Source organism: Primulina huaijiensis, chromosome 17 (genome assembly GCF_012295235.1).
Source record: "Primulina huaijiensis isolate GDHJ02 chromosome 17, ASM1229523v2, whole genome shotgun sequence".
Classification (NCBI taxonomy): Eukaryota; Viridiplantae; Streptophyta; class Magnoliopsida; order Lamiales; family Gesneriaceae; genus Primulina; species Primulina huaijiensis.
The window spans coordinates 8,201,192-8,223,641 of record NC_133322.1 but is presented as its reverse complement, the minus strand read 5'-3'; the positions used below and the strand labels follow the sequence as shown (position 1 = coordinate 8,223,641).

Genomic DNA, 22,450 nt, shown 5'->3' with positions numbered 1-22,450 from the left:
GATTCGGCTTTGTGAAAATGAATCAAGCCTTACAATCTTTAAAAGAAACAAGTCAAGTAAGAATTGATTGATACACACAGATTGACGATTGAAATCACAAAAACAAGGAAAAGCTTGAGCCGAAGTCTCATTACTATCGATATAAATTACGTTGATTCTACTCCTATTATTTAAAATGTGAACAAAAATAACTTTTTATTTTCCGTAACACGTATGTCAGATAGTTAATATAAGTTACATGTAGATTTTATTTAATTTTTACACACATCATATGAATTTTAAAATACACATAACATTTTTATTTAGAAATCGATATAAAAAATGTTTGTAAGAAAGTACTATTGTCTCTAACTAAATTCGTCATAGTAATATTAATTCCAAGAGTTTTAATATATTTAATTTTTTATTATAATAAATTGGCCTAAAAAATGATTTTTTTTTTTATCAAACAGGAAAATGAATTATTAAATTTAGGCATATGCCCGTACCATATAACTTGTGGCTTTCATATGGCCTTTCCAGGTACGAGCTCTCTCTCTTCCATTCTTCTTCTCTCTAAGAATTTAACAAATCCGAGCAAATTCTGTATACCACTCTCTCTCAATCTCTAAGCTCCATCGTTATTAATTCTCATCATTATCATAACCAATAATCATTTCTTATGTACGTTGTTTTATTTTTTTCCCCGATTTTTTTTTAAATTTCTTGCGAATGTTCCCCATTTTTTACCAGTTGTGTGTGATTTAGCTGTTTTTTTTAGCATTTTTTGTAATGTTATGTAAAAATAAGAATCAGTGTTGTTGAAAAGTTTGTGAATTTTCTGTCTTTGATTACTGATCAGGGATCAGTTGCTGTAATTTTGCGATTAGTGCTTCTATGGTTGTCGGAGCTGTTAGTTTTGGCGATTGAAAAGGTCAAAGTGTTATCGGGGTTTCATAATTTTGATTGTGTTGTTTTTGGGGAATGCTGTACCTGAAGCAACCTGAGGTTGTGGCTATTGGGTTTATAAGTTGGTAGCGGTGGATGCAAGTGTTGTGTGTTAATTTTGAATGGTAGAGTGAGTGATTCCCCGAGGCCGAGTCCCGGGGATCGTCAAGAAGGGGAAGTAATCTATGGCGGATGTGTTACAAGAGGTGCAGCAGCAGCGGCAGGAAATACGGCTTGATTCTCCTTGTAATCTGCCCCCTCCCGAGGCGTTTATGCAGAAATTCAGACTCTATGAAACACGATCGGTATCGATTTCTTCCTTTGATGGAATAATTCTTAGATTCAGCCACGTTACCGAGGTTTGGGTAGATTAAAGAGCTACTGTATTAGTTAATGCTTGCGTTTGTTATTCTTGAATTCTTGTGATCGCCTTCTTTATATACTTGCCAAGATGCAGTAAATGCTTTTGCTTTTCCTTGGCTTAACAACTCGGGTTTGTGCACTTGGCAGCTTTGAATCTAATTTATTACCATCCACTGAAAAGTCAAATGCTTATTAGTGCTACTTCGTGCTCAAAAGCCTTGCTGAAGCTTAATTTGATGAATAAATATGTTGGAGGAAGTACTGTTCTCTGTTTCTGTTTACCTTCATCGATTGTTTGATTGTTTGCATGTCAGATGACCAAAAGTATCCACATGTCTACTTTATGATCACAATTCAGTGTCTTCTATTCTGTTAGCTTCTACTTCTGACTGATGTCTTTTGCTGGGTAAAAATCATTGCACGCGCACGTTTAGTATATGTAATTATTTTGTAGCATAATGGGTAAATTGTGTTATATTTTATGCCGCACGAATTCGAGTGTGCACATAGCCACATAGCATGTATATTATTTATTTTTGACATTTTCTCCTTCCAGAATAACTCTTGGTAGAAAATAGTTGGGATTGACTACATGGATTTGTACCTGAAGTTTTATGTTAATGCACCTTATTTTTATCCATAGACTTTTACTCACTTAATTATTTGTTATTTTAATTGCAGAATTTTTATATGGTAGGCAGGGACAAAAGCAGAATGTATTGGAAAGTTANATTAATCTATCATTTTAAAATCATACCAAACACCATGTTATTTATCACATCGTAATATTAATCCATATATCTCATTTTTTAATCACTCTAATTATTAATCATTTACTTATCCTATAAAACATACAAAGATTTTGATATTATAAAATATATTAAATTATTACATTAAAATGAGTTATTATAGTTTATCTTCCTCTCCGCCGCTTATCATGGCAATTGATGAGTCATCACAAAATTAGACATTATTCATTAAAGTCGTTTATTTCCTATCTACCAAATATTAAACAAAGTTCTCACAAATTTTATCCTACTCACCTGTCATATGTGTAGCGTAGACATTTTGAAATACCATCCACATATAATTTTTTCCGATAAAAATATGAATTAGTTGGCAGATTAAATATTTTTTTATACAATAAATTAAAGATAAAAATATAAAAATAACCATGTGTTTTTTTTAAATAAAATTATCAGTTTTAAATTCATATTTGTTGATACATTTACAAAATCAATACCATAAACATAAATCAGGCATGTATCATATTTATATTAATTATTAGATCTTATGTCGTTCCATCATCGAAAGAATAGAGAATCTATTGTTGTTTTGACTGTGATATCTAAAATTTTTGCTTATCTTTGAGTCGGCTTATGACTCAAATACGTTCAGTCGTTGTGATACGAAGTTATGAATCGCACATTGGTCTTCTTTATACGACAAGACAAAATCGGTTACCGCGATCAGCGACTTTCTTATATTTTAAAAGATATTATGACTCAGATATTTCGAGTCGTTATGATACAAAGTTATGAATAACACACTTAGATCTAACCATTAGGTACGAGGCTATGGATTCGGCTTTGTGAAAATGAATCAAGCCTTACAATCTTTAAAAGAAACAAGTCAAGTAAGAATTGATTGATACACACAGATTGACGATTGAAATCACAAAAACAAGGAAAAGCTTGAGCCGAAGTCTCATTACTATCGATATAAATTACGTTGATTCTACTCCTATTATTTAAAATGTGAACAAAAATAACTTTTTATTTTCCGTAACACGTATGTCAGATAGTTAATATAAGTTACATGTAGATTTTATTTAATTTTTACACACATCATATGAATTTTAAAATACACATAACATTTTTATTTAGAAATCGATATAAAAAATGTTTGTAAGAAAGTACTATTGTCTCTAACTAAATTCGTCATAGTAATATTAATTCCAAGAGTTTTAATATATTTAATTTTTTATTATAATAAATTGGCCTAAAAAATGATTTTTTTTTTTATCAAACAGGAAAATGAATTATTAAATTTAGGCATATGCCCGTACCATATAACTTGTGGCTTTCATATGGCCTTTCCAGGTACGAGCTCTCTCTCTTCCATTCTTCTTCTCTCTAAGAATTTAACAAATCCGAGCAAATTCTGTATACCACTCTCTCTCAATCTCTAAGCTCCATCGTTATTAATTCTCATCATTATCATAACCAATAATCATTTCTTATGTACGTTGTTTTATTTTTTTCCCCGATTTTTTTTTAAATTTCTTGCGAATGTTCCCCATTTTTTACCAGTTGTGTGTGATTTAGCTGTTTTTTTTAGCATTTTTTGTAATGTTATGTAAAAATAAGAATCAGTGTTGTTGAAAAGTTTGTGAATTTTCTGTCTTTGATTACTGATCAGGGATCAGTTGCTGTAATTTTGCGATTAGTGCTTCTATGGTTGTCGGAGCTGTTAGTTTTGGCGATTGAAAAGGTCAAAGTGTTATCGGGGTTTCATAATTTTGATTGTGTTGTTTTTGGGGAATGCTGTACCTGAAGCAACCTGAGGTTGTGGCTATTGGGTTTATAAGTTGGTAGCGGTGGATGCAAGTGTTGTGTGTTAATTTTGAATGGTAGAGTGAGTGATTCCCCGAGGCCGAGTCCCGGGGATCGTCAAGAAGGGGAAGTAATCTATGGCGGATGTGTTACAAGAGGTGCAGCAGCAGCGGCAGGAAATACGGCTTGATTCTCCTTGTAATCTGCCCCCTCCCGAGGCGTTTATGCAGAAATTCAGACTCTATGAAACACGATCGGTATCGATTTCTTCCTTTGATGGAATAATTCTTAGATTCAGCCACGTTACCGAGGTTTGGGTAGATTAAAGAGCTACTGTATTAGTTAATGCTTGCGTTTGTTATTCTTGAATTCTTGTGATCGCCTTCTTTATATACTTGCCAAGATGCAGTAAATGCTTTTGCTTTTCCTTGGCTTAACAACTCGGGTTTGTGCACTTGGCAGCTTTGAATCTAATTTATTACCATCCACTGAAAAGTCAAATGCTTATTAGTGCTACTTCGTGCTCAAAAGCCTTGCTGAAGCTTAATTTGATGAATAAATATGTTGGAGGAAGTACTGTTCTCTGTTTCTGTTTACCTTCATCGATTGTTTGATTGTTTGCATGTCAGATGACCAAAAGTATCCACATGTCTACTTTATGATCACAATTCAGTGTCTTCTATTCTGTTAGCTTCTACTTCTGACTGATGTCTTTTGCTGGGTAAAAATCATTGCACGCGCACGTTTAGTATATGTAATTATTTTGTAGCATAATGGGTAAATTGTGTTATATTTTATGCCGCACGAATTCGAGTGTGCACATAGCCACATAGCATGTATATTATTTATTTTTGACATTTTCTCCTTCCAGAATAACTCTTGGTAGAAAATAGTTGGGATTGACTACATGGATTTGTACCTGAAGTTTTATGTTAATGCACCTTATTTTTATCCATAGACTTTTACTCACTTAATTATTTGTTATTTTAATTGCAGAATTTTTATATGGTAGGCAGGGACAAAAGCAGAATGTATTGGAAAGTTATGAAAATTGGCAGGTTGGAACCCTCAGAGCTCCACATACAAGAAGATCCCACCACATACACAGAAAGGGAATGCTCTGACCTGTTAAAAAGAATACACGAGGGGAACACAGCCACAGGAGGACTTACATTTGTCACTACTTGTTATGGCATTGTTGGTATGTGGATCTTTGCATGTAGCCCTGTCTTGTGCATAGAAAGTCTAGCAGTCTTGATCATTTTTCTTTTTATTATTCATTTATCAGGATTCATTAAATTTCTGGGCCCTTATTATATGCTACTCATTACAAAAAGGAGGCAGATTGGTGAAATCTGTGGGCACGACGTTTATGCTATCTCCAAGAGTCAGATAGTTCTCATACCAAATTCTGCAGTTCGATCCAGCACAGTTAACTATAAGAACGAAAATAGGTTAAAGCCTTTCTGCATGTACTTGTTCATGTCTCTTAATTAAATGGCAGATGGTCTGCTTTCTTCTAATTTCTAATTCATTTTTCCTGCATAAATTAATAAAAATGTTTAATTGTTTGTGCGGAAATATCAATTTTGTCATGTGGTTTTCTTGAGTGAAAACTTGGTTTCTCCGAGAAGAATTCAACAATCCTCTTCTTGGTAGATTCACTTCATGCAATCTTGTTAATAATTTCCTTATGAACTATGTCTTTTCAATTTGACTATTATTTTCAGTCTGCGCTTTTCTTATTAAATTTCCTAATTCTTATGATCAAATGATGAATATACAATTCAGATTTTGTGATTGTACCCGATGCGTTTAGAGTTACAAATTCCACATGCTTTGTGCCAAACTTGGTGTTATGGACCAAACATCGTTTTCACTTGGTAGATTCTTTTACAGCTGCTTAACTTGATTTTACTGAACGACTGTGTTAACTGTTCTTTGCCGTATCAAATCATGTAAAGAAAGCTTCATGCATTTTAAGTTTATTCTTTGTACCTATTTTCAGCTTCCTTGAACTAGAACATTTTTACTAACCAGAGATAGTGATAGGCACGGAAATCTTGGACCTAGTACTTTTTTTCAATAATCTGCCCACAACCCCCCAAAAATAAAATAAAATATTGACTTGACTTGATTTTGGTTTGTTTACTTAGTGTTAACACTTTGTTGGTTGCATAGGTACAAGAAGCTCTTGTCAACTGTGGATCTTACAAAAGATTTCTTCTTCAGTTACTCCTATCATGTGATGAGGAGTCTCCAGAAGAATGTATGTGACGACAGGACTGGGCAAGTTTTGTATGAAACCATGTTTGTGTGGAATGAGTTTCTAACTCGTGGAATACGAAATATTCTTCAAAACACTACATGGACTGTTGCACTCGTCTATGGGTTTTTTAAGCAGGTGTGGTTTACTTGACCTTGGCCATTAGGAATTACTTTTTCAACATTTATTCTTATTCTGCATTCATATTATGGATGTCTACGGTTCACCTTTACAATCAAGAAATTTTCAGTGGTTTATAGTATTGTCACTCTTGATACAATTTCATCAATTCATGATAAAAGATATCAGTGTTAAATCCACAAGTGAATAGTTCAAATTAAAATTTGAATATAAATATGAGAATCCTAGGTGCATCTCTAAAGAAATTATAATTTAAAATTTGAATGACTTATTTCCAACATTCCCTTGAAAACTGAAGTGTAAACTATCATATGTTTTAAGTTTGAATACGAGTATACGACATAATTCATAAACTTGGATGATAATGGTTCTAACAAGATGCAATGACTTTGCAGTCGTTCTTTCATATTCCCCATGAGCACCTGCCTTGAATGGTTGCTCCGGAAACTACTTCAATTTTGACTGTAAAAATATAATAAACATGCACCAATCAATGGTTGTCAATCACTGGTTGTTTTGGAATTAGTCTTAAAAAGATTGAATATGTTTTATGCTACTTGTTTATGAAAATATCACTCTTAGCTACAAATAGAAGCATCATACCTCATGGTCAGGTAAAAAAGTCACTATGTGGGCAGACATTTGATTCTCGTCTTGAAAGCTAAGGTGTTGGAGAATTTGAAAGTGTAATGGTGAGGTGTTGATATTGAGAAATGGGAGCTGTGGCGGTGCTAGATGATTCATAAGCTCACAAACTAATTGATTGATCTGACTTTTTTTGAGACATTTTCTAAGCTTTCAAGCCTCTGGTTCCATGTAGGTTGGAAATAATTTCACAGAAGTGTGTATTGTTAACATATCTTGATAAAAACGTAACCCTTTGTTTAGTTGATTTGCTGAAACATGCGAGGAAATAAATCCATCAAAATCTTAATATAACTAGAAGATTTGAGTTGCATCCATCTGAATCAGAATAATTGTTTAGTTGATTTGCTGAAACATGCGAGTAAATAAATCCATCAAAATCTTAATATAACTAGAAGATTTGAGTTGCATCCATCTGAATCAGAATAATGCATCCTCCAAATTCGAATTGTCCTATGGTATATGAATCTGGCAGGACATTATATGGGAGCATTAGAATGGGATGTGATATTAATTGCTTTATTTTGATGATTCCAGGCTACACTTTCTATATCAGGACGGAACCTCAAGCTAACATTAATCGCCAGACGTTCAAGGCATTATGCTGGTACTCGGTAAGATTTCAATTATATACATGAATAAATTTGAGTTATCTATTACTTATTTGATTCCAAGTGAAACTCTTTCTGAGGTGTTGCATCATTTATATATCCTTGATCATGTGCATGACACATCTTTCTATGGGATTTAGCAAGGATTGTACTGCACGACAGCCAATGGTCTTATCCATGTACCTTTGTACATACCTTGTACTTTTAATTTTGGTTTTCTATACCTTGATTATATATTTTAGTGCTTTCTACTCTGGTTCCTATAGAGGGAGTAATTCCCATTTCCCCTGCCAAGACTCTAATCCATCAATCATATCACCATTCTTTATTTTGTGAATTTATTTCAAGTTGGTTGGTTGAGAGTTTCTGGTAAGCATTCTCTTTGTCCTACTTCAACATCTTTCTGATTGAATGTAGATATCTAAAACGAGGTGTCAATGAGAAGGGCAGGGTGGCAAATGATGTTGAAACTGAGCAGATGGTGCTTGATGATGTTTCCGAAGGATTTCCAGTGCAAATTAGTTCCGTGGTCCAAAATCGTGGCTCGATCCCACTATATTGGTCACAAGAAACTTCACGTCTTAACCTTAAGCCTGATATCATATGTATGCTCGAGCAATTAATTGTTCCGTGTATTCTATATTTTTCTTTCTTGAAGCAGAGTACTGTTATCATTTGTGTTTCTTTACTATTTTTACATATCTTTGTATAATTGTTCTGTTCTCCAGTGTCAAAGAGGGACCAAACATACGAGGCCACAAGACTTCATTTTGAAAATCTTGTTAAGAGATATGGGAATCCTATCATCATTCTGAATTTGATTAAGGTAGGAGAATGCTGTAACTCGGCATTTATTGGTATAATGACGTGAGCCATTTATGGCTGCAATCAAATATATTATCTGCTTACCGAAGTATACAAGATTATAAGTCCTGGCAAAATCCATTATGTTTTTTCCTGTTCAAATTTTTTTTGTTTTCAGACCATTGAAAAGAAGCCTCGAGAATCCGTACTTCGCATCGAGTTCGCGAATGCCATTGAATCCATCAACGAAGATCTGTCAGAAGAGAATCGGCTTAAATTTCTCCACTGGGATTTGAATAAACATTCTCGGAGGTACTTAATTGTATCCTTTCTAGCACAGCTTATTTTTGTGGTTAATTGTCTGACTTATTCTCTTGTCTCGATCTTCTATCAGCAAAACTACAAATGTTTTGCTACTTCTAGGAAAGGTAGCTGTGTATGCGTTGACGTTGACAGGTTTCTTCTGTTGTCAAGTGACACCAACATTAACATCAGACAAACATCTTACCTGGCCTTGTTTTGAGTAAGTCTACTCGCTCCATCGTGCAATTTTATTTAAATTGCTCAAATAAAGAGTGGCAAGTATGCAATGGGGAATTAATCGAATACTTTGCAACACTTTTTTCTCCTGTCTGTTATGGCTTTTGTACTGAAATTTGATTTCATTCAAATCTTCTCTTCCTCTTTGGAATGGTTTCCTTATTTTCCTGACTGCTCAGTGCTCACCAGTCACTCTTGCAATTTTTTATGCACCTAAAAATTGGAGCCTTAAACATTATGGATGAATAGGTTGCAGTATTCCAGTATGTTTGTTATTAATCACGGAGCAATGTGAATCTCACTTAATTGCATTGTTATGAATGAGCTCATACTGAAATTGGAGTTTTTAACACTTGTCTGACACAGAAATGGTGTTGCTGTTGACATGTTCAACCCTAGATACTCTCAAATCAACAATATGAAGCATAACGACAATGAAAACGAGGACTCTGGCCATCCAGACAGAAAAACTTGTGGAGGAAATAATATTTCTAATGGCAATCAATTTGTCAGTCCACCGATGGTGCAAAAGGGAGTGCTCCGGACTAATTGCATAGATTGTTTGGACCGCACTAATGTGGCACAATATGCTTATGGCTTGGCCGCTTTGGGGAATCAGCTGCATGCTTTGGGAGTGACAACCTCGACAAAGATAGACCTTGATGACCCTTTGGCTGAAGAATTGATGAGTTTTTATGAGAGAATGGGAGATACTCTTGCCCATCAATATGGTGGATCGGCTGCTCACAACAAGGTAATTACACACAGTTCTCTTTGAAATTTAAGTTCTTTGGAGAGCATATATCGTTTTGCATTTGTTTGTTCATGACATCTTAAATCCATTTTCAGAAGTATTATGGAGTGCCAGGGCCACGACCAGTTGAAACATTATTATTCATTGAAACAACCTAGTGATTAGGCATACACAAGTTAAATAAGTTTTCCTTAACCTAATGGAAATTGTTTAATCCTGTTTGAGCTCGTCAAACTTAATCTTAGTATTACAAAAGTTTGCCATTTTCAACCTGGTTGTTCTCCAAGTGTAATTGATTCTGAAGTCGTTCAAAGGGACTGCACCGATAAAAAATAGAATGTTGAATTATTGATGCGTTCTTGGTATACAATGATAAGTGATGCGAGTCTTTCTATATACTGATATAACTAAATCCATTGAAACAAATCAAACTAATGTCCTATGTTGTAAAGTAAAATAATGCAATTCCAAACGAGATTTATTTATTTTCTTGCAGATTTTTTCAGTATCTGTTTTATTTTTCTGCCAAAGCATTGGCTATGTATCTATTGATGTAATTCTATTTCATAGATATTCTCTGAGAGAAGAGGTCAATGGAAAGCTGCTACGGAGTCCCAGGAATTTCTTCGAACACTACAAAGATATTACAACAATGCATACATGGATGCGGAGAAACAAAATGCCATCAATGTGTAAGTTCATACTCACGACTTTTGAATATGCATTTTGAAATATATGTATTTCCTGTGAGATTAAATAGACAATGAAGATTGTTGGGGATTCAGGATCATTCTGTGCATGGGAGACCTTAGAAATTGATTTTATCTTTTGCATGTTTCATCATGAATTAAAAAGGGTTCTCATCCTTCTTCGAATTGTTAACTTGATTCATATTTCTCATTGTATGACTCAACTCCGATCAAATAAGTTTTACTAAACAGTTTGTATGATGCTATTTTGGACAGATTTCTTGGACACTTTCAACCTCAACCTGGTAAACCTGATGTTTGGGAGCTTGATTCTGATCAGCATTACAATGTGAGAAGGAATGGGCAATCAACTTTATATGAAAATGGGAGGTACAGAATAACCATTGCTTAATTCTTACTGGTATACTGAACACCTTATGGGGAACTCCACCTAAATGTGCACAGAATGTTTTGGTTGAAATTCTACTGTAATTAACTCAATTGATGAAAATATATCTTGGATCTTTAGATGCTTGTTATGGTCTCAATTTATGGAATCATGTTATGAGGTGATTTATGGGCTAGTCGTGAAGATTCATGATATTTTTAATTTGAGGCTTGTTAGAGAGAACCGCTCGGTCTCCTAGTTGTGAGGCTCGTTAGGAGAACCTCAGATCTTGTAAGAAATAGTTTATGAATAGTTTTTTCATATTATTTTATTGATTTAATCTTCATATATATTATAGAGGTCCTAACTATGGGAATTATCCCATTTATTCGAACTTAACTAGAATGAAAGACATCAATAAGCTTAAATCCTATTTGATTTAAATTTTTCCATGAGTATATCATTTGCAAGTTATCTCCTTTGATTTCGTTGGGTCTAGGTTTACGACAACTTGGTTTTGGGCTTATGAGCCCATGACAATGAATTCGTCTGACCAGGATGACATTGATTGGAATAATTGACAACTTAACTCCTTTTATAATAGGCTCACATTCCTTTCTTATATAGAAAAGTGCAAACATTGGTAAATCAAAGGCTGTCATTGATGTTTTCAGTGTGGTATATATGCAGTCAGAATGGGATACAATGCTAAAACCACTAAAGAATCACAGACGTGGTTACCATGAAAGCAACTATCTCTGAAAAGTAAATCTGAGAAAGATAATTATGAAACTTAGGAATATGACTTCATTTCTTTCCATTCTTCACCCTTTCTTCTTACTGGTTTGTGCATCCACCATTTTCCACATCATGATCACACACCCTTCACAATACTTCTGGACTTTTTGCCGCTGCTATTTTCCCGAAGAGCTTGTGCAGCAGCTATGATAATTGTTTTGCCAGACCTCCTCAAAAGGACCCTGACAGTCATTATTGATGGCATTTTGATTGCATATATAACATCAACATGATTGAACATTAGCCATTCCATGTGAGAGATCAAGAGAGGATAAAGATGACGGGGAATAATGAATTAGACTTTTTTGATCGCAGAAGCTGTGCATGTCGGGGAGGCTAGAGGTAACATGAACCCGTTGGGGTGTTGATGTTGGTGGAATTGCACGGAGGTGGGGCGCGCTAGGTTCTGCAGTTCAACAATATGATACCACTCTTCCCCTCTTATCTTTCAGCTTTTACTCGGCTGTAGAATTCCTACTGCAGATGAATGTTTACAACTGGAGATACGCATATCTGGCACTAGACTTCATATTTGGGCTGAGATATAGTTGGAGAGCGGTTGACTTGCCTAGCTCTCATGATTATTTTATCCAAGAAAATAGTCACCAGAGATATTAGGATAAATGAGTGTGGATGACCAACTTGGGGGGAAATTGATCTTTGTTTTGCCTTGCGAATTATTACCATATAGGAAATTTACCTTCAACAACTTCTAAGAACTTTTATCCATTTAGTTGAGCTTGTCTTTTATTTCACTCTTGTATGTGTTCAATTTCCGAGTTGATATTATGATTTTCCCTATCATTCACCAACATAGAAATTAACATGCCCATAGTTGTCAATCGCACGTAGCGTCTTGTAGCGCAAAATTTGACCGTGGCTAAAGCGAATAGTATAGCGAGGGCTATTTGAAAGCAAATCACCATAATTATATAAATATATAATATATGCCATGTAGAAACATCATTTCAATAGTTCATGCTTAAATAACAAAAATATAAGTTCAAAGCATATAAACTTTCAATTCTAAAACTAGAAAAACATAATCTAATTTTCATCTTTTCATCAAGATCGAGATCTTCTTCTTTTGAAATTGCGTAACACTTAACGTCATTTTCTTCTTCACTTTCTTCATCAAAGTCGAATTCATCCTCTTTCATCTACAAGATTAAGTGTAGCAGTCTAGTAGATATTCCAATTGACAACGTTGAATTGAAATAGAATTGGACATAAAAATTGTGCAAAATGGGCCTACAAAATATGCGTTACTTTAAAAAAATGTTATGTAGTTTTGCTTTCACCTCAACCTCTATCGCGACGATAGCGCTTGCTACTTTGAAGTGCAGTGCACGTAGCGCCCCGTTTAGCCACGGGGTTTGCTTCGCGTTGCTACGTGCAATAGCGAGCGTAGCGCTCGCTATTGACAACTATGAATGTGCCCATGTCGCATGGTCCTTTATTTGACGCCACTGTTATTCCTTTGTTGTTGGCACAACTCGTATGGCAATTATTTCTGTTCCACACGTTTGCTCTGCTGAATGAAAACCCTTATGTCACTTGATGAATGTTGGGAAAAATGTTCTCTTTCCTAAAACAGCCATATTTTTCAGCAAAAAGGTGTCTTCGATTTAAGTAATTATTTTGAGAAAATATTCGAAGGTAATTATTTTGAGAAAAGATTCAATGAAAATTTTACTGTTTTCCCCTCATCTTTGGCTTAAAAATTGGTTTACTACTTTCATATCTGGGTGAAGCCATGGGAGTAGTATCTTGTGAACAAGTTCGTTTTTCTTTTTCCTTAAATGAAAATGAATTCAACGCTCCATTTTCATACGACGAATATGTTTATAGAGTATTCCTGGATTGCCAATATAATCTCTGCCAAAATGTAAGACTTGTGCGTATAATGTGTTATATACATTGAAGCATTAGTTATAACATGGTTAATTACTTGAAAGAATTTCTATTTATAGATTGCTAATATAAGTTCTGCATTGTGATTTATGATGTTGAAAAGTGGCACATGCTTTCTTTCGTATGCAAGGCATGGAGGTAAGAAGTTAGTTTGAACCTATAAGGGATTGGTGCTTGGGTTTGAACCGCATGTCGGTTGTTGTCAATGTGCTTAACTTAATCTTCTTGCGATGATGTGGATGGATTGATAAACCTTGTGTACTGCATGCTGGTAACCTCGTGTAAATATTTTTGCATGTTCAGGTCACGTTTCAAAAGATCGGTGTCAGACGGGAATATTCTTCATGAGAGCTCCTCACCCACATCTACATCAAACATCAATAAAGGTTTTTCTAATGGTCACTTCTCCAAGGAGTCAAACAGAGGAACCATAATGCTTTCTGAGTCAACACCAGAAATATCAACTTCTGAAAGCGAGCTAGTGTGTCCAAGGTGCTTCCATTTCCTATTCGTAAATACATTATTTTAGGGCAATTGAGTTTATGATGACCTGAATACTTTTGATTTTCTTAACTGATTGGATGTATTAGATTGGTGTAGCTACATTTAATTGGGGGATCCTAAGATTCCTAACAAAGAGCGATAGAACTCTTCGTTAAGGGACTCTCTTTTCCATTTGTCCCTTGTTTGCAGAGAAGATGGAATTGTTGAGGTTAAGTTGACAGATGATGTTATATGAGGTTGGATTGATAACAAATAACAAATCCATCCGTGTGGGTTTCTCCTCACACTGGCCATCTGTCGAAATACACAATTTCTAGCAATAAAGTGTGCTCTAGGCGAGTATCAACAATACTACACTACTTATAAAATCAATATAATGACCAAACCGGGATGGAAACTAGTTATTTTACCAGGCGATACTGATTTACTTGTATATACAGCTGTTGCCTACATACTTATAGAATATTAAAAGATAAGAATACAAGGGAATTCTAATAACAGATGAGAAGTTTTATTCTCAACTTATTTCCATAAATATTGTGAAGTGTCTCTGTTGTTTAGATTAATGAAATCCTTAACAACGGTGGGGAGATCAGTATTTCTAAATAAATTTTTTATCACGGATATGATAAAATATAATATTAAATAATAGATTTATGGATAAGTATAAAAATGAATATGTAGTTTTAAATTCTCCCAAATGTACACACTGCTGAGACCCACTTAAATTCTGAAGATCCAAGGACATAGCAAAACCCCACTTGTAAGATTTGAACTAGACCAAATTCAGATGATTCATATCCTTCTTTCTTTTCTTTCAGTTTCCGCATCCCATCCTTAATTATTCTGCGAATTCCAAACTACATGCTGTATTCATATAATATTCACTAGCTTATGCATTTGTTTGTGTTTGTGTATATTGCAATCTCAGTAGGCGTATGGAAATAAACATGTATTAGTAAACAACATGCATAGAGAGCGAGGAAACAGAGAGGTGAGTGTGGGAAATAAACAAGAGTCCTCGGATGGTAGGGACTGGCAGTGAGAAGCATGAAGAGGTAATTCGCTGTAGTGATCATCTTTTGCAAGGGTTTGGGCTGCTTAGGATGCATGAATTGTGGGATGTTGATCTGATATTTCTTTAAGTATTTTAATGAGACTTATATTTATAAGTTGGATATAGCCATATATGTGATCCAGACCCATCATATGAATTTGTGGGTCTGAGTTGGGTTCTGGGTCCTGAACAGTTAACTAATATAGTGATTTAACTGGGTCAGGACTTGAATCTCAGATGCAAGGTCGGTCTGGACTACCTAGTCAGTCTACAGGCTTCTGCCTTTTATCTGATCTGACAGTTATAATATTTTCTTTTGTTTACCATTGTTTGTTTCCGTTCCTTGCTCACCAACTGGAACATGCTCGGTGGTGACCTTTGGAGTGAGTTTTTATTTACTGAGTGTTATCAGCTGTTGTGCTCTCCAAATAAACGAACAGAAAGAAGAACACAAAGGGAACTGAAATAATCGTATTGCAAAAATGAAAACAACCCAGAGTGAATCACCCTGTACAATGGTTTTCTCCCTAGCTAAGTGCTAGTCACTCTTTCCAAGTAAATCTCTAACTGAATGCTCACCTATACAATTCCTCTCAATTATATACCCCCACCCACTTCACGTGTATTTCTTTTGTGATCTCCTAACATGCACATTAACAATCTTGGGCTTCCCATGTCCACTTCCACTTGGGCTCTCATGACTTGATATCCCTGGCCTAATGACTCCCTGTTTTTCTCAGTTGGATCTGAATTCGTAACATTTCTAGCCTCCTCAAAAAACGACTTGTCCTCAAGGCGAAAATCAGGGAACTGTGCAGAAAAATCAACTAAGGTTTCCCACGTAGCATCCTCCTCCAATCTCCCTTTCCACTTGACCAATAGTTGCTTAGCATGCTCTCCCTTGATCCATTTAATTCACTCTGCTACCATGTAATCTGGTTCAAACGTCACAAACATGTCAGAATCCAGCTCCTGTGGCAGTCTTGCCTCCCCAAAACCCATACCCACGGCTCTTTTCAAACACGAAACATGAAAAACCGGATGCATCTTAAACCCCTCAGGTAACTGTAATCGATATGCCACTTTTTCCACCTTTTCGATCACTTTAAAGGGATCATAAAACTTGGCTGCCAACTTCTGAAAGACTCGTGTACAAACTGATGTTTGTCGATGCAAACGCAACTTTAAATAAACCATATCCCCCACCTGAAAATGAACCTCCCTTCTACGCTGATTAACATACTTCGACATATGTTGTTGAGCCCGCTGAAGATTGAATTTTAGCTGCTTCAAAAGCTCATCTCTGTCCCACAGTGCTTGTGAGACAGCAGGTACCATAGTTTCCCCAGGGAGAAAACGGATTATAGCTTGTGGTTTGCGCCCGTAGACCACCTCGAAAGGACATAAACCCGCAGAAGTCTGGTAGGAAGTGTTATACCAGAATTCTGCCCAATGCAACCACTGTGCCCAATTCGTCGGTTGCTCCGAACAAAAACACCTCAAATACGTCTCAACGCACTTATTCAATGCTACACTTTGGCCATCGGTTTCAGGATGGTCCGTTGTACTCATTTAAGTTGTGTACCTTATGGACCAAAAAGTTCCGACCAAAAGAAACTCATAAACACGGGAATCGGATATTCAGCCGCTACTGTAATCTCATTCAATGCTCTGTGATCCACACAGAACCGCCAACTCCGATCCTTATTTTTGACTAAAATAAATGGGCTCGAATAAGGCTATTGCTGGGCTGTATCACACCTGACTTCAGCATATCCCCGACCATGCGCTCAATCTCATCCTTCTGCCAGTGAGCGTATTGATAGGGGCAAACCGACACTGGCCCACAACCATCTCGAATAACTATTGCATGATCCTGGCTGCGATTCGGAGGTAGTCCTCGGGGTTCACGGAATACCCCTGCATAGGTATCAAGAATTTGATTCAGGACCTTATTAGGGGCTGGTGCATCAGCTGAAGGCTGCCCCTCATCTTTCTTCCATTTCACCAACACCGCCCCACAGAATTCAAAATCAGTCATCTTGACAATTGATTTGAGGGATACCACTAATCGATTGAGTGATGGAATCCCGTGTAATATCACCGTACGCCCCTCCCAGCTAAACTTCATCTGCATTTTCTCCTAGTTCAATAAGTCATCTCCCAAGGAGCGTAACTTATCGACTCCTAAAATCAAGTCGATCCCTCCTAAATCAAACATATAACCCTCCCAATTCAATAAGACATCTCCCAAGGTGCGTAACCAATCGACTCCTAATATTAGGTCGATCCCTCCTAAATCGAACATATAACCCTCAATCTTCATTGGGCACTGACCCAAATCAATGCTCAAGTTCTTGCACACTCCCTGGCACTGGCCCAAATCAATGCTCAAGTTCTTGCACACTCCCTGATAGGAAATGCGACCCCCGTCACCAAGGCACACCGTGAATCACACCTCCTCATCAACCACCAGGCCCAACTCCCTAATCAACCCCTTCGAAACAAAATTATGGCTTGCGCACTATCCACCATAGCGACCACCTCACGCCCCGCCAATCTCTCCTTCATTTTCAAGGTCTGAGATTGGTTAATGCCATTGACCGAATGTAAGAGCAATTCCAATGTATTAAATTCAACATTTGGAGTCCCCGCCCAAACCTCACCTTCCCCCGTCGGCTGCTCACTCTTCTCCTTCCCTGGCTCTGGTTCACATCCATCTCCTTCCCCTTCTTCTTTGGCCAGAATAGTGACTTATAGACTTTTATTTGCACAGATATGCATCGGATGGTAAGGCCCGCTCACATCTGTGAAGAAACTCTTTGAAAAAAATGATTCTGCCATCACGAGCCTTAAGAGCTGGTCTGCGCCATCATTCCCTCCATAGGTAGCCCGCCACCTCCACCAGCCGGTGTTGGGATGAGAGGTTTATGCGTGACTGGTTCTCTCAGATTCATCGTTTCAGCACTCCCAGGCGACGGTGGGTAAGTTTTCTTACGGTCTCTGTCACTGAATTGGGCCTGAGAAGCCCAACCCAATCCTGAAGATGTCTTTTGCTCTTGGCTCACACCCAAACCACTTCTGTGTCTTCCCCTATCCATAACCGCCCCATACAACTCCATCTCTAGGCCTCTCGCCAATATCATGGCGCGATCCACAGTACGGGGATTATGGACTATCATCCGCCACCATATCTCTGCTTTCAACCCACTCATAAAGTACCCAAGACATTTCCCGGGCCACCAGCATCTCGAACTTCTCGATGTAAGCATCAATCGACAACTGCCCCTGCTGCAGCGAAGCCATAATCTCAAACGGCTTCACATCATACCCACCATAACATTTAATGAGCTCGTCAGCCAATCTATTTCAATTCATATTTGGGGCCCTTGCTTTCATCCATCGGTACCAGTGCACCGTGGAACCGTGCATACAGATGTAGTCCAATTTGAGCTTACACTCCCCTGGTGTATCATGAACCTCAAAATATTGTTGCATCTTTCCCAACCGACCCATCGGGTCATCACCCTCAAGCAACTTAATCTTTTTCAATGCATCCTTCATCTCTTCAACAGCCCCATCCTTACCACCACCACCACCAATACCCACGGCACTCTCTCCCTTCTCCTTTATATCCTCAATTCGTATGTTATTGACAGTCTCCCCGCCCTGTCCTTTGATCATCTGCTCCCTTAAGGCTCTCAAATCCCCAGACCCTTTGAGAGCTCTATCGATTTTCTCCAATCTGCCCTGCACCTGTAGCATATTTTCCTGCAACCCACACACCGACCTCTCCATGGCTTCGAATTTCTCTTCTGCTCATGTGCTGGCCATCGGGAATCATCGCTCCTCGATCCGGCAGGTCGGACCACTGTTGTGCTCTCCAAATAAAGGAACAGAAAGATGAAGAACACAAAGGGGTATGAAATAATCGTACTGCAAAAATGAAAACAACCCAGAGTGAATCACCCTGTACTATGGTTTTCTCCCCATCTAAGTGCTAGTCACTCTTTCCACATAAAAATCTCTAACTGAATGCTCGCCTTTATAATTCCTCTCTATTATATACCCTCACCCACTTCACGTGTATTTCTGTTTTGATCTCCTAACATACACATTAACAATCTTGGGCTTCCCATGTCCACTTTCACTTGGGCTCTCATTATTTAATATCCCCAGGCCCAATGACTCCCTAGTTTTCTCAATTGGATCTGAATTCACATCATCAGTCTTTTTCTATTAAATTAAACTTGTTTCTCTGGGTTCAGTTTATTTAGTTGTGAGAAAATCAAGTGCTAGATCAAAGCTGTTAAGGTTGGTTTTTGTGACTTTTACAATGTACCATAATTCTTTGGCATATGGACTTTGTGACATGGAAAATGAGATCTATCAGTATGACCAATCAACTAGGTGATTGATGATTTATGCTGCCTACATCATAGATTGAAGCAACCAGGTTCCTTCATGTATATATTTTTTAATTCGATGTGTTGGGGCATGCATATTGCATGATAGAGCATTTTGATTAAAATATGGATTTGATGAGGGCAGTAGGCTACAGATGCGAGAAAATGTGATTTTTGCTCAGGAAGCATTTTCAATGTGTTTGACTTGATTTTTGATTAGAGATGCTTGTGAGTGGTCAATGGCTTAGAGTGGGTGAACTTGTGACACTCATCCTGATTCCTGGACTGGATTCTGGAGGATGAATAAGAGACCCTTGGATATTTGGTTAAGAAGCACGAGCCCCCATGACTATTTTGTTCCTGTTGGATGAACTCCAACCTTGTGGACAGGTTATGGTTAAGCTCAATTCCTTAATTGAAATTCATATTGCTTGCTTGCAGACATTGGTTACTCTAGTATCAAGTACTGGTTTTCTATCTTTTTAACATTTGACTGCTTATCTATGCTTTATGTATTAAGTTATTTATCTCTTACCTGTTAATTTGTTATCATCTGAGTGAGTTGCATGACTTGGCTGAGGAAGCTTTTATTTGGAGAGTAATTCCTTACCCTTATCATTTTCAATATTCGTGTGTGCAGAGAGACTCCAATTCCTACAAGAGTGCTGTATGCTGCAATGCAGAGAAGTAAATACATAGAACATGAAAATGGGGAAGCAATTGATTGGTCGAACTTTGTTGACTTGGATTGGCTCTCATCATCTACAAATTCATGCGAAGAGTTGTTGGATAGGTAATGTTTTTACTGACAGTTGAATTCTGTTTACACTATTATCTTAGAGGGGGAATTACAGAACTCAGTTACCTTTCAAGAATTGAGCATCAGGGGTTTCCTTGTTCTCGACAGAAACAGTCTCCAGATTTTTTTTCTTCAGATGTGCAGTGCGACACACTGGTTACTAATGAATGAACTCTATGTAATCACAAGGGTTCTTTGAATTTAATCTTATTTTCTTATGTTTTTACTTGTATTCAGAGCATCATAGACTTCACCCACCCTTGCACGCACCTTGCACACACGCAATGGCACTGAATGAATGACAAGAAATTTTTGTATGACTTGGGTTTCTTTGGGGAAGATTTTAATGTTTTTGTTTGCTGTGGCTAAGTTTGTGTACTTTTTATGCCTAGGTCAATGCTGTCAGCCTCTCCAACTGCTGTACTGTCTTCAGACAATGTTATCAATGAAATGGCTAGAGACACAACTTCGTCCGCCAGCGAATGTGGATCTAGCAATTGGGTCAGTATATGTTTCTATCCATCTTTTAGTCCTTGAAAGAACCAAGTGAGATACCAACGGTGCATTTTCCATTCCGAAATATACAAGATATTGTCCTTCCCCCGTGCCTTTTTATTTTTATTATAGTCCCAAGCATATTTTAGAATTTGTTTTGGTGGTTCAGTTCTTAGTATGGAATCTTTTTTGATAACCACTCCGTGCCAATTCTTGATACCATGCTCTGTATATGTAGGGAAGGGTGCACACTGGGTCTGACTTGCGCTACAGTGAAGCACGGAAAACTGAAGTTGTCGAGGGATTTTCAGATATTTTTGTGCATTGGGTAATGAATGGTGAAACACTGTATCATTGAGGAGCTCAATTCTGCCACCATACTTTAGAAGCAATAGGCTCTTGGCCAATTTATTGAGAGGTGATGCTAGGATTCTGGGGAAATCAAGGCGATGAGGAGAAACAAAATGTTTCTGCTCGGTATTCTTCGGATTAAAAATCTCCAAGTTAGAGCCACCCTCTGTTCTGCGGGATGATTTGTAACTATCCTGGATATTTCCTGCCCTTATACCACTAACGAGTAAATAGTCAACAGTTTAAGATTGGCTCCGGCCGCCTTTTCTTAGTCTTGTCCTTGTATTCAACTGTCGCCTGCTTAATGGAGTCTCTGAGTTTCTATTATGAAAATATGTATGGACGACGATCGGAGCTCGACTCTTGTAGAGACTTGTAGTAGTAGGCCATTGATTCTTTACATTTATTTTGCAGCTTCAAGTTTTGAGAAATAGTTGAATAAAGTACTTTAAAGACTCATGGTTACCCTTCGGGATAATTTTATGGTTAATTTTGGGATCTCAATCAGCATTTGCAATCTAGGTGTCTTTCAGGCAATATATAGAGGCTTCTAAATACGTACTTGAAAATTTGCGAAAAATTAAAAATTTTTCTTTTTAATTAATTGAAATGCCTCATTCATAAATAAATAACTGATAAAAGTTTAACCATTCAAAATAACAGCGGAAGTAAATGTTTGTTTGCAAGATAATAATTTAAAACAATTCAACAACGAAGAAATTTGTTTGAGTCAAAATAGTAAATGCTAAAAACATGAGGTCCTCGGGTTCCACTACTGTCGACCCAAGCTAGCTCACTGGTCCCTGCCCTCGGTCCTNACCCAAGCTAGCTCACTGGTCCCCGCCCTCGGTCCTTGCATCATCGGTACCTACAATAATTAAGTCTAGTGAGTCTAAAGACTCAGCATGCATATATCGTAAATAACGAGTAAATAAATAATAAAATTGCATGCAAGTGAAAATATCATGTCGTGAGGCATAACGTAAAATATCGTGTCATGATTAATTATAATACGTGCATAACTGAACTGAAAATCATAGTGAAAATGTTTGCTCCTTAGAGTCCTGTAGTGAAATAACTTGTAATAATTTTCTTGGTGAGATTATGGTCTATGCAAGTGGCCCCTAAACTGAATGGTAACTGACGACCAGGTGAAATAATAATCCCATGACCGGTAACTGACGACCGGGTGAAGTAATAATCCCATGATAGTAAAGTGGTCACAAGTAATATCGCATAAATCTAAAAAAAAATGAATATTTTGCACGTGATATAAATAAATAACATCATTAAGTATGAACAATTTCGATCTTCTTGCATTAAAATCATGTACTTGCGATATTTAAAAATACCTATATGGTTTGATTGAAGAGTGAAAGAAGATATAAACATGCCTTGGTTTGTTTTGACAGAAAACAAATGAAATAATGACGTGACGCGGCG

The 22,450-nt window shown here is 37.0% G+C and overlaps 1 protein-coding gene and 1 long non-coding RNA gene across 4 annotated transcripts; both read left to right on the top strand.

The window, feature by feature from the left end:
• The first annotated feature begins 515 nt into the window (after window positions 1-515).
• LOC140963515 (uncharacterized) lies at window positions 516-2,020 on the top strand. Its single transcript, XR_012172699.1, has 3 exons — window positions 516-663; window positions 842-1,232; window positions 1,972-2,020. It is a non-coding gene; the product is annotated as an uncharacterized lncRNA (long non-coding RNA).
• Window positions 2,021-3,379: 1,359 nt separating this feature from the next.
• LOC140963514 (phosphoinositide phosphatase SAC2-like) lies at window positions 3,380-21,503 on the top strand. 3 transcript variants are annotated; one of them, XM_073422866.1, is made up of 17 exons: window positions 3,380-3,455; window positions 3,712-4,102; window positions 4,842-5,046; window positions 5,134-5,299; window positions 6,027-6,249; window positions 7,435-7,511; window positions 7,926-8,113; window positions 8,237-8,334; window positions 8,491-8,624; window positions 8,707-8,835; window positions 9,219-9,606; window positions 10,177-10,298; window positions 10,572-10,685; window positions 13,699-13,887; window positions 20,003-20,155; window positions 20,554-20,662; window positions 20,895-21,503. In XM_073422866.1, the coding sequence occupies exons 2-17, from the start codon at window positions 3,983-3,985 to the stop codon at window positions 21,012-21,014; spliced, it is 2,535 nt and encodes an 844-aa protein (XP_073278967.1). In that variant the 5' UTR covers window positions 3,380-3,455; window positions 3,712-3,982; the 3' UTR covers window positions 21,015-21,503. The 3 variants fall into 3 exon arrangements, with proteins under 3 accessions (XP_073278967.1, XP_073278968.1, XP_073278966.1); XM_073422867.1 differs by having other exon boundaries at window positions 3,386-3,533; window positions 9,252-9,606; XM_073422865.1 differs by having other exon boundaries at window positions 3,386-3,533.
• Window positions 21,504-22,450: the final 947 nt, after the last annotated feature.

Bases quoted from the DNA above. Each gene is read 5' to 3' on its own strand.
- LOC140963514 (XM_073422866.1), top strand. From the start codon at position 3,983: ATGGCGGATGTGTTACAAGAGGTGCAGCAGCAGCGGCAGGAAATACGG. The intron at 8,335-8,490 runs GTAGGAGAATGC...TTTTGTTTTCAG, and splicing joins TCATTCTGAATTTGATTAAG to ACCATTGAAAAGAAGCCTCG. The intron at 20,156-20,553 runs GTAATGTTTTTA...TTTTATGCCTAG, and splicing joins TGCGAAGAGTTGTTGGATAG to GTCAATGCTGTCAGCCTCTC.